The sequence below is a fragment of the Loa loa genome, assembly GCF_000183805.2.
Source record: "Loa loa unplaced genomic scaffold supercont3.16, whole genome shotgun sequence".
NCBI classification, from domain to species: Eukaryota; Metazoa; Nematoda; class Chromadorea; order Rhabditida; family Onchocercidae; genus Loa; species Loa loa.
The window spans coordinates 391,198-402,774 of record NW_018108196.1 but is presented as its reverse complement, the minus strand read 5'-3'; the positions used below and the strand labels follow the sequence as shown (position 1 = coordinate 402,774).

Below are 11,577 nucleotides of genomic sequence, written 5' to 3'. Positions count from 1 at the left end.
AGGATTGATAGATTTGACTAAGTATAAAGAGGGACATCATTTCAAATATAGTATAAAGCCCAAGCAGGAATGCATCCATCAAGCGCGAAACAAAGATTAGAAAAGAGTCAACAAATTAAAACGCTTTTAGCGTGCGCAAAAAAGGTCAGTAAATTGCAGCAGTTAGTCAAACAAAATTTTCTGCAAATAATCTAAAATGAATATGCTTTCAAAAGTGACGCAGAAACCAACGGATGAAGATTACAAAAACAAAAATATATTTGAAACCATCGTAAAAACTATCCTTTCTTACCATATCAAAAATTTATTGGATCAAATCGATTCGTTTCGATCAAATCTAACAAATAGCAGCAAAAAATTGATCCACATTAGAATTAAGGATAGCAAAATCCTGGGAAAATAAAATTGTACCGGAAGTTTCCAAAAATCTTCAAGAAGCTATAGAAACACATCTAAAAAGGCAACTTGACTGCAATTAATGGATTGGTTAAGCCGAAACCATTACTGCTGTCAAATATAGCATATGAAATGAACAAACTAAAAAGTTTCATCTAGTTATGAAGATAAACATATTGTTGCCCTTTGGACGGTGCTAATTAAATAGATGGGCCGAAATGGCGAAATCTATTGCAAAATTCCAAATGACACAACAATTTCAGGTACACCGACTACCACTTGAGATTTAAAGCAATCAGCTGCTTACTAATTAACCGATTATAAGGCCAATGCCAAACTTCCCCTGCCCCTTCACATGGTTGAGCATTCCGGATATAGCCAATGTGAATGGCAGATTTCTAGAAAGCTTCTTCTCAAATACTGCCCCAACTGACCAATCAGTATTCAATGAGGCTCGCATTATAACACCTTCATCCGGGATCTCAGCCTGAAACAGATTCAGCAGATAGTTCATAGCAACATTAGATAAAAGCTTTGCTCCATTAGATAAAACACAATCCCTGCCACATATCATTGCCTTTTAATGACAGCGCTGTTGACTTACACGGTATAAGTATGCAGTATTGAGAAGGCAAAAGGAAAACTAAGAAACACATGTCTGATCTTTCCGAAATTGCAACGAAGTTTTAGATGCTAATTCACAGAATGCGATTACTCTAAAGGACTTTCATATATATATATATATATATCCCAGAACATGTATGTGACTACATGAGGACCACTATTTGTCAATGTCTCCATTCGTAAAAATTTTTATGAATTATTCCTTGCATATTCACCTGATAACCAATAGTAGTAACTGCCTCTCCAGATCGCGTCGAACTTTCGAATTCGACACCAAATGAAATATTTTCACGCTGTTTATGATAGTAACATAAATGAAGGGCGTCAAAGCTGAACATTCCACTTGCAATAAAATTTTTACCCGTATATCTGCAACTTACAAAATGCTAAAAAAAAAATCAAAAGGAAACTCCAGTCTCAGGGATCCTCGCTAGAAGTCTAACGAATAGCAGACTTATTCAGCAAAACCAATTCAGACATCAAATAAATACCATACAGTTCTATAGGGATATATAAATCACACGTATGTAGGCCCTGAGCAACGAAGAAAAATATGAAGTAAATAAATAAATAAATAAATAAATAAGCAATCCAACCTTGCCTGATAGTTTACAACTGAAAGTTGCCTTCCAGGAATAGGAATTCCATATTGATGGATGAATTCGACACCTAGATCAAGCTTTTTAGTTATGCGTCGTAGGTACTGTGCAACAATAACTCCAGAATCATTGATGATGTCTATATTGGCACATGTTAACCCCAATGTTGTAAGACGACCACGATATTCAATTCCTCCTTGCGTTGTCGCCAACTTATTCCCTGCAAAAATTTAAGACCAGAATACAAAATTATATAGTTTAATTTCTTGAAATATGTTCAGAATGACCGTAAAAGTAATGCCAACGAACAAGAAAATCAAAATTTCGTGCAGAATAGACAATGCATGAAGAAATAAGGAAAGTAAATATAGTTCATACTTTTAGCAATCCTCCAACTTTTGGTGATATTTTTGAAATTAAAAATAAAACCACAGCGACGGTAACAATTACCATGAGATATGTTCATTTCCTTTCTCCAGTAGGAAAATATGAATAGGAAACTATTGTCAACCAAGTGCTGACAAGATACGATAATAAACGTATACGAAGATAGCAGGGCATACATGGTACAGTACAAATCAAAAAAGAAATCCGATTTCAAAGGCCACCTACCTTGAGTTTGGGCTTGCATTTTAACCCGCCATCGATCGCCAAACTGATGCAAAAATGTTGCAGAAGTGTTACCAGAAATATCAGTGTCAGCCAAAAACACAGGAAAACTTTCGCCTTCTTGTTGCGTTGCCTTAGTTCCAACATAGGTAGCACCAAAACGATATCCCGTATTTTGCGGCGATATACTTAACGTATGGGTCACCTATATATTACTTTTTAACCATTATATTTAAGTATTATAATTATGGTTCCTTCCTGATATGCAAAGCTGAAATCTACGATAAAGTGGAGCACTACAAAATAAGGATCCTCTCAACTGCAGGATGACTTAATAATGCCGTCAACAACAATATTCCTGACTACCTACCTAAGAGCTTCCTTCGCAAAAGATTTCAACTAGGCAAAGAACAACCTGAAAATGTGAAGACATTGCTTTCGTGAGCATCATCCTTGCTCCATCGAAGCACATTGGGAATATTTCGCGACATTTCCGATGTATTTCCTCCAACGATCCAGGGTTACTATTGGTTGTGACCGGAGGGTGTACGCGAGCTGAGGTAGTACTTTTCTCCGGACTGTCAACAAGACCACCTGCCTGTATGTTATCCGCAGGAGCATTTGATGACTTTAATGTCGACATATAGTTGCTCCTTCAATTTTGATTGATTTAAACAGCGACAAACTCTGCTATTACCAAGCAATGTACATCGCAAAACAAAGCACTATCAATCCTATTATCTTACGAGGTGCAAAATGTCTAAAAGTAACTTCGATGAATCATCACAATCACTGTACTAGAAGGATTCACCACAGCTTAGAGACAAGCTATCCGTAAACTGACAAAGATCCAAACCTCAATATTTCTTGATAAGCGCTTACAACTGTCTTCTTATAAATACTGCTTGTTATTGTATTACTTACACTAACAAGATACGAAATATTGCAACAAAGTTCTTGAAATTTTTAAAATGAATCAGGTATATATAAAAGATGATGAGGGTAAGTACAATGACAACAATTGATCCGATTGACCTGAAGTCAACCTTTATAGCAGTTAATGTAACAATAATTTCCATCCTCTAATTTTTCCTTCCTTTTCTAATCGAAAAAATATCATTTTAAATTTTTGAGGAGAACAAACATACCTCCCCAACAGGTGGTGATATGTTTGAACGAGTTTCGGAAACTTCAGCAGATGTCAGAATCTGCAAATATACGAAAAGAATAGTAGGAAACGCGAATATCTCACTTCTCAACAATTTTCCGAAAAACCTACTTCTACCGCATAGTTTCCCTTAGCTCTTTCAGCCGAAAGAAAATCTGATGGTGAGGGAATTTATATTCTAGAAAAACCTAGAAAAGAAGTGGAAAGTAAACCGTGTTGAGCTAAGGATTTTTTTCTCACAAAGGATCTGCTATTGCTTTTCGTGGATCTCTGTGGAATCTTTCCCAACCTTCTTAGATCAATCGAATTACAGGATCCCTTCACTGCGAGCGAAAACTCACGATAGATTCCCCAACAAATACACGGTGGCAAATTTTCTCGGAACCTTTTAGGTTGGTTTGTTGTCTACAATACTGCGGGCGATATGCAAACTGTTACCCCATCTGCAAATGTGAAGTCTTTCGCTGATAATTTACCCGTTTAGTTAAGGGATATAATAACAGAAATGTAAGAAATTGGAAGAAAGATTCAAGGGAAAAGTCTAAAAGCGATTGAAAAATCAAAAATAAATTTCAAGAGTGAAATTAAATTATTTGTTAAATTATTATATTATATTATTGTTACATAATATATTATATTACTATTATGTAATATATTATACTATTATTATGTAATATACTATATTATTATTATAATATATATACTATTATTAAATTATTATTATATATTATTATTAAATTGCTGTATATTAAATTATTAGTGTGATTTTTCACTTTTTAGAGAGGGAGAAAACATTTATTCGCGAGAAATGGATAAAGTTCTTGCGTGATTGGTGATATTTCAGCAAATATTAGTAATAACTTCCATTACCAACTTCCTTCTAAGAAGTTTTTGAGACCTGTATTGTCATTATTCCGTAACTTATGCTGACGTACGTTGTGTTATAGAAATCTTATATTTGGTCCTTTCTGGATTGTAGCCGATAATATATTTGGCCATTCTCCTCTTGCAATCCCTTTCAGGCCATCTTTAACATGGTACTAAGTAAAGTGGAGCAATGCGTGAAAGAAATGCTATCTTTACTTAGTGGCGGAACGTTATCTTCCAATATCATTATTCAGATCATTAACTCAGCTTACTATCGTTGGTTCGAGAATTGTTCAAAACAGCGGAAATTGTCTTCGTCTTGCCCTGAGATTCCCGAGAAAAGATACTGAATGGAATAGTTCTAGACGGAAATTTCATATCATCCGAGATTTCCAGCTGCCACCATTTTTCATGGGCAATAGTGAACAGCGGACATTTCCAACTATCTTTCCAAAAGACATTTGGCATTCACTTATTCTAATAAAATCAAAAATCAGTGCTTATATCCTTAATATACCATTCTCTGTTTCGAAAAATTTTATTCCCGTTCAATCTTCATGACCGAGTCATGTTATCGATCGTCACTTATTCTAACTTTTACAGTTTTTTTTCATCAACTTGGAAACCAACTCATTCACTTCCCCACATGGAACGCTTTATTAAACCCAAAATATACGATGTTGTGTTGTCAGTTGTTAAGATTTAATTGTTTCTGAACTTTCCCAGCAGACCAAAAAAATCATTCAAAAATTAGTATGGACTAATTAACTGCTTTTTTGAGAAAGAAAGTTAAGTTTATTGAATAAGTTTATTGAAGTTTGCACTGTGAACAATAAGAAAAGAATTTGAATCGAAAGATCAAAGTAATTATTTTCAATTTTCCCCAGAAAAATTCCTTACCTTTCCTGTGAAAGACTTATCCTATTGGTACAAACCAAATGAACGCTTTACTGAAATACTAAATTTCATTAATTCAATCTAATAAAAATGAAATAAGAAAAAATCGCTAACTTCATTAACTCAATGCTATCTTACTTTTGATGAGTTTTTTTCACTGACACCAAATGAACAGATCTATACAGTTTGCAGTTCCTCTTTACGGTGAAGAAACATCAGCACAATTGTCATAATTAGCGATGATAGCACTTTTCTTTTATGCCACGGGAATGTCACATGACTTTCGCTCATCGTCACTTATTCCAGATTGTTTTCATATCTGAACATTATTCTAAGATCTTCTGCTGTATCCTATGGATGCATTTTTGTTGCTCACGAATTACTTTTTTTTAGTGAAATATAATCCTCACCAAAAAAATACTTAATTCTCCAATTTTTTCTACCTCCATGACTTGTTTTTCTATTATAGCAAAATTACGCAAACAGGTTTTACAATAGTAAAAATTAACTGTACGAAGCGCATTATGTGTGTCTTAACCCTGAAATACTCCTTACCTACAGAACAATTTCCTTAAGACATTTTTGTACGAGCTCTACACATTTGCTTTTATCCAAATCTAACATTATGGTCTATGATCTATCTGCATATTATTTTATTTTCTTCAGGTAGTACTTTAAGGTTCGCGTTATGAACTGTTTTTCACTGTGACGAAAATGCTCTTTAAAAAATATTACTTTATCTGCTGTCAGTTTTCACAATAAATTATTAGTAGCTTGGCTTATTTCGTTTGTTTGCCGAGATGAGCCAAGATTACTAATCAAAAATGGGATCTTTTTTTATCGATGCTTTTCGGCAGATTCCTTATACTCATCCGTCTCAACTGTCGATCTTCATGATTATACCTCAACCCTCTTAGTTATTCTCATTCTGCAGTGTACTCACGGTTTCCAAAAAAAAAGCAAAAAAAAAAATTGAATTCAATGTTTCAACAGTAGAGTACGGACTAATCTGTACCGAAAACTACAATGTTCTCAAATGATTATAAATCCTTATAAAATCTTCAAGTTTGATTTTTCAAGGTATTAGTTCAACTAGTTTTAAATTATTAATCATAGTTTTGAGGCTCGAAATCCTCGCATACTCTCTACGATAAAAGTGAAATTGATTCGCCATTAATAGACCTGTAAACTGTCAGCGGTTTGAGAGATGTGAAAGATCCTATTCGTAGGATATTATACTAATTATTTATTTATGATTGTAAACTGCAAGGCTCTGAATAGCGCACCAACTTATAACCAAGACCAATCTCTTACTCTAATGATTAATACAAACAAAAACTAACTCTCCGAAATAATGGTTTTTCCAATTAAATTTCAGGGCATCAAGTTAAAGTTAACATTTTCCAAATCTCTATCTGACACGGTCAGCAAGAAAAAACTGGAATACAAGTTCATAACCTGGATTTGAATTTCATTCCATCAAAATGAGTACGACAGACTTGAATCAAAAGAAACATCATATTCGACATCCTATCAAACATTAAGATACAATTCTTAAACAGTACCACTAATATTATGATCAAGTACAAAGTTCCGCTAACGAAGCCACGTTCTTTTCAGTTCGCCGACTGGCAAAGTGATTAGAACTTTTTGTTCCACTGCTCTTCATGAAAAACAATGTTATATTTTTACTAGTGATTAACAATAACCATATTTGTAACATACATCAAGATAAATATAAGTATGACTGACTTTAAAAACTTAACGCAATGGTATTTATCGGATCTTCGCTACATATAAAGACAGTATTTTGATTGGGGATTGTTTTATATGCAGCAGAAATCTCCATAATGAATGTAACATACAGATCTTTGGGAAATACTAAAAACCATAAAACAATCGACAATTATTGATATCTGATTCATGAGAAAGATGCATTCATTTAGTACATATTACATAATAAAGGGACATAATAATTGAACATCTTGCTCAGAAGTGAAGTGGACCTATGCAAATGAAACAATGACAAATAAGAATTAATCAAACTACTAGAGATTAAGATCAGTGAAATAACTGAAGTTAACCAGTGAAATCCACCTTATCACCTGATAGAGCACGTTTGTAAGCTTCTTTTGCTTTGTTTAAGTATAACTTCGCTTTCACTGGGTCATGCTCAACTCCATCACCTAGGCTATATAACCTGCAGCGAAAGAAACCGGTTTAATAATTTTGGAAATAATTTGAGAAGCATAATTCTGAGAGTTCGGGAAATCGCCAAGTATTGAGGATCAAAATTAAAATTAATTCAAGTCTTAATACAATAATTAACTGACTAGGACCATAACGGTCAAAGAAGATATTGGAACCAATGAATTTATTACTGAAAAGCCAATGGTAAAAGTCATCAAAACTAACCTGGAAACATTTCCACAGGATTGAAAGCAACCAAAGTCACAAGCACGGATACCGTATTTGATCGCTAAATCGATATTTCGCGGAAGTTCTCCCAGGTGTGGACTATGCTTCTAGGAAGGCAGGTTAAGTTGAAAAATTCAGCGCTTATAAGGTGAAGTAATCAGTGAAATAATGAAGTAATCAGCGCTTATAAAGTGAAGTAATCAAAATTTCGAGAAACAATTTACATTTTGTCGACTCCATGTTCCACTGATACTAGAATAAATTTTACAACAACTAACAACAGGTCAGTAATAACAGTAAGTTCACTCATTTTATCCAAAACATATCAACATCTTTCGAAGCCTAACATTCCTCAACAGGATGAAATTCAATGAAACTATATATTTTGAAATAAAATTAATCAATATAGGTTGATTATCAAAAATAAAATATCAGCATTCAGTACCAAATATTTTCAATAATTATATTCATGATAAATTTGCCACATAAAGTCCCCATGAAAAATATTGGTTGCAATATCACGAAGCAAGTGACATAAAGTCGAAAATCTATATCCATTAAACCAGTTATGTCTTCTCTAATTCCCGTCCTCATTTCTTAACTAGGCTCTTTGTTCTTTATTCTCCTTATAAATTATTACTCTTTGCTAAGACCTTAGACTGTCTTTATTAATTCAAGTCCTAATTTGATGTACTCTACTCACACTATAAAAAGTTAAGAAAACCTAATAACTGAATATCGTCACATAAGTCAAGCAAAAATGTCAATTCTAAAATCACCGAAAAAAAAAGAAAAACAAGAACGAAAACAAAAACAAACAGACACTACATCTAGAGTTAACTTACAATCGACCGAATTCCCTTTCTTATATTAAACTTTTTTGCAGAGAATACAAAAGCTAACATTAATACAGCATTTGTGTTGAATGACAATGTTAAAGCATATAACTTACAGCCTTTCTTACACCCAGTGTAACAAATTCAGCATTACGTCCAATATACCAAGTGCTTAACAACCAACACGCTTCCGCATCTTCCAGCTCACATGCTCTAAAATATTTTCGAGTCGTTATAGAACACAATAATGAATAAAAACAATAGGGTAAAACTAAAATTGTTCTGTGATGTTACAATAAGCATGTTTTACAAGATATGTTTTACCAACAAGAAAATAAGGATAACATTATGCTATTATGTCTTATTGGCACATATGTGTTCCTTTCCAAATTATCAACAGCAGTTAAAGTAGAGTTCTATGAAAGTTTTCGCAAAGCTCATACTTCTAAATGGATATTGACTTCAAAGAGATAAATCGGTTGGAAGGTTACTTTTTCATATATTTCTCAGCTAACTCAGGATTGGGCTTTCTATCTTCCTCACCATTCCAATGAACTAGTGATAAAAAACGACATCCTTCTGGCATATTAGCTTCACATGACTTCTCTAGCGGTTCGATCATCTTTTTTCGGTTGCGTTCACATCCTGAAGCAAGATGAATACGTACAACTTGGACATTATTGAAATATTTGATTTGCTAGTAATAAACATAAACAGCGAGTGAAGGAATGTAATACGAAATTTCAATTTATATTTTGCAGATTAAAAATTGAAGAATTCTAGGACACTTGAGAGATATTCACCAATACGGTACCAGCAATTTAAATGATGATGGCACAACAGTCTTACCGACAAAATCTTAAGCAACAATCTTACAGCTTATTCTGACTTTACCACAAATTGACAGAATACCTCATTTTTTATCCTCTATCTACTACGGATGATCGTATTCTAATTTATTTTTTCTTTGACGATGTATTGGAGTTTACTCTAATGAATGTCAACCTCTTCCAGCCAGAAGATACATAGCATATTTAAAACAACTTCTTGGAAATCCCTTTTCCTCACAATTCGTCTTAAATATGTTATATGCCGCTTTGAAATTTAGCTCGATCGCTTCCATGTATTCCCCCAACATCTGGCACATTTCGGGCCGTTTTTCCTAAAAATACATGAGAAATGATGAAAGGTGTGTGGCGCAAACAGTTCAAAACTAACTCGTACACTTCGAAGAAACTGGAAACTGGAAGAAACTAATTTCCATTGCCCTTGGAAGATCAAGATTGCTATAAATTATAACTGGAAACCTGTAGATTTCGAAAATTCAGGACGAGACTCTTCAAAATAATTTCGTTCACTAACAATATATTATGTAATTATTTAACTTGCCAACTTGCTAATTTAAGTTTAGATCATTTTAAACTATGAACTGGATGCAAGTAGGACCTCATAGCATCCAAATCTGTATTCAATACCAATATTTTTGACATATTCTCGACGTTCCGACTGCTCTCTTTCGAAATCTTCTTCGCTTACATCTTCCTCAAACATCTACAGAAGATCAATAAACAACGAACAAAAAAAAGACGAACCCCTATCCATGCATTACTACATATTATTTGATTAATCCCTGGAGTAATTTAAATCCGATATTTGATCTCAATTTTTTGTTCGAATTGAAAAATAAAGTAAATTGAATTTAATACGGAGCTCCTGTCGAATTATGCCAATGATAAAATGAGATTAAAAAAAAGATAAAAAAGATGGGAAACATGAAATTACATCTTGGAAAGGAATATTCAACATTAGACAAAACCTTATTTCAACTTTTTGTAATGTCAGATAATCTTCCAAAGTATTTAACAGGAGGCCATCAATTACATAACCATCAATTCACCGTAAACTATTCACTACTGCGTAGAGACGTTTGCTCAAAAACGGAATAACTTTGACCAGTACAAATTATGCAATAAATGCTCAGAACGTTTCTTACAAAATTTTTTTGAAGAATTCCGTAAAAACGATTCGTATAACATCAGTAATTTCTCAGTTCCAAGTAGTGCACGGTAAAAAAACAATTCAATTCGAAGAATTGCATTCTATCACACTAAGCTTCACAAATATATCATAAAATTTGTTTGGCCAAAGTTACAATAAAGTGCCAATGATTGAAGATGAACTACTCGAGAAATGAACTACATGACTGAATCACGTACGCGATGCTTCTACGTTGAAGTGCCTCAGTTTAACGAAATACTATGGAACAGAAACGAAATCCCACCCGGTAAACTTTTGAAACAATCAAAACAACGCAAAAACAAAGGACAGCACAAACCAATTCTTTATTGAAATGAATGGTAGGTTCAGAATACAATTCTGAAAAAGACTCAATGTGAAACAAAAATAAAGACATCAACAGGAATAATGATAATTTATTACAGCGACAAACAAGATACTTTATTCATTCACGTGAAGAAACTATGATTTAAAAATTTTCCTCCCAGAACTGAAAAAAGCAAGGCCTCACAATAACAATTTAAGTATATTCAGAACCAAACAATATTTCCTCTCTCTGCTGAAGCACATATATTAATACTGGCGAATAAATGATCAAAAGAGAAACCTTTTGTTCATCTGCCTATGCAGTTTATTGGAAGCCTCATGAAGAGATAAAGAAATTAAAATCCACATCCACAGAAATGTTCGTAAGAAAATACGTCAGAGGGAGAAATCATTTATCAATGAACAAAAAACGGAAAAAAAAAACGTATTATACTTTTAACAGTGCTGTCTGACACAGTACACATAGCCAGGACAATTCACTACTTCCATAAATAAAAGGCCAACGGGTCGTACATCTTTTTTATCAGTGTAAGTTTGGCATGAAGTCTTAACACAAAAACAGATTTTAATAACAAAAATTCCAGAAGGTTAAAATTTTGTTGCAACTATCGACTAGAAACAAATGCTTCGTGTCAAATTAAACTTGCTCGAAATAAGCAAAAAAATTATCAAAAATGAAAATCACTACCCGAAGGAAAGAAACAATTGAAGCATAGTTTTTTAGGAGTAAATTGATATTTTCACAAGACAATGATAGGAAAGCAAAAAAAAAAAAAAAAAAAATAAAAAATAAAAAATAAAAAATAAAACAAATAACAAT

At 33.3% G+C, this 11,577-nt stretch overlaps 2 protein-coding genes across 3 annotated transcripts; both read right to left on the bottom strand.

Moving 5' to 3' along the window:
* Nucleotides 1-350: 350 nt before the first annotated feature.
* LOAG_01991 (membrane import protein) lies at nucleotides 351-3,444 on the bottom strand. The gene is made up of 6 exons (XM_020445910.1): nucleotides 3,377-3,444; nucleotides 2,644-2,881; nucleotides 2,232-2,433; nucleotides 1,617-1,839; nucleotides 1,236-1,389; nucleotides 351-883 (listed from the first exon to the last, which is right to left on the bottom strand). Exons 2-6 carry the CDS (start codon nucleotides 2,869-2,871, stop codon nucleotides 707-709), a joined length of 984 nt encoding a protein of 327 aa, XP_020303685.1. The 5' UTR covers nucleotides 2,872-2,881; nucleotides 3,377-3,444; the 3' UTR covers nucleotides 351-706.
* A 3,174-nt stretch (nucleotides 3,445-6,618) lies between these two features.
* On the bottom strand, nucleotides 6,619-9,967 carry LOAG_01990 (the record flags this gene model as incomplete). Of its 2 annotated transcripts, none has more annotated exons than XM_020445909.1 (6): nucleotides 6,619-7,360; nucleotides 7,576-7,830; nucleotides 8,531-8,627; nucleotides 8,906-9,059; nucleotides 9,420-9,576; nucleotides 9,861-9,967. In XM_020445909.1, coding segments are annotated over 5 exons (590 nt in total), but the record flags the coding sequence as incomplete, so codon positions are not given. The 2 variants fall into 2 exon arrangements, with proteins under 2 accessions (XP_020307092.1, XP_003137576.1); XM_003137528.2 differs by having other exon boundaries at nucleotides 7,576-7,685.
* Nucleotides 9,968-11,577: the final 1,610 nt, after the last annotated feature.

Excerpts from the sequence above, each read along its gene's own strand:
- LOAG_01991 (XM_020445910.1), bottom strand. The coding sequence starts at position 2,871 with ATGTCGACATTAAAGTCATCAAATGCTCCTGCGGATAACATACAGGCA. Across the intron at positions 2,434-2,643 it reads CAATGTCTTCACATTTTCAG|GTGACCCATACGTTAAGTAT; the intron begins GTTGTTCTTTGC and ends AGTAATATATAG. Across the intron at positions 1,390-1,616 it reads GTTGTAAACTATCAGGCAAG|ATATACGGGTAAAAATTTTA; the intron begins GTTGGATTGCTT and ends TGTAAGTTGCAG.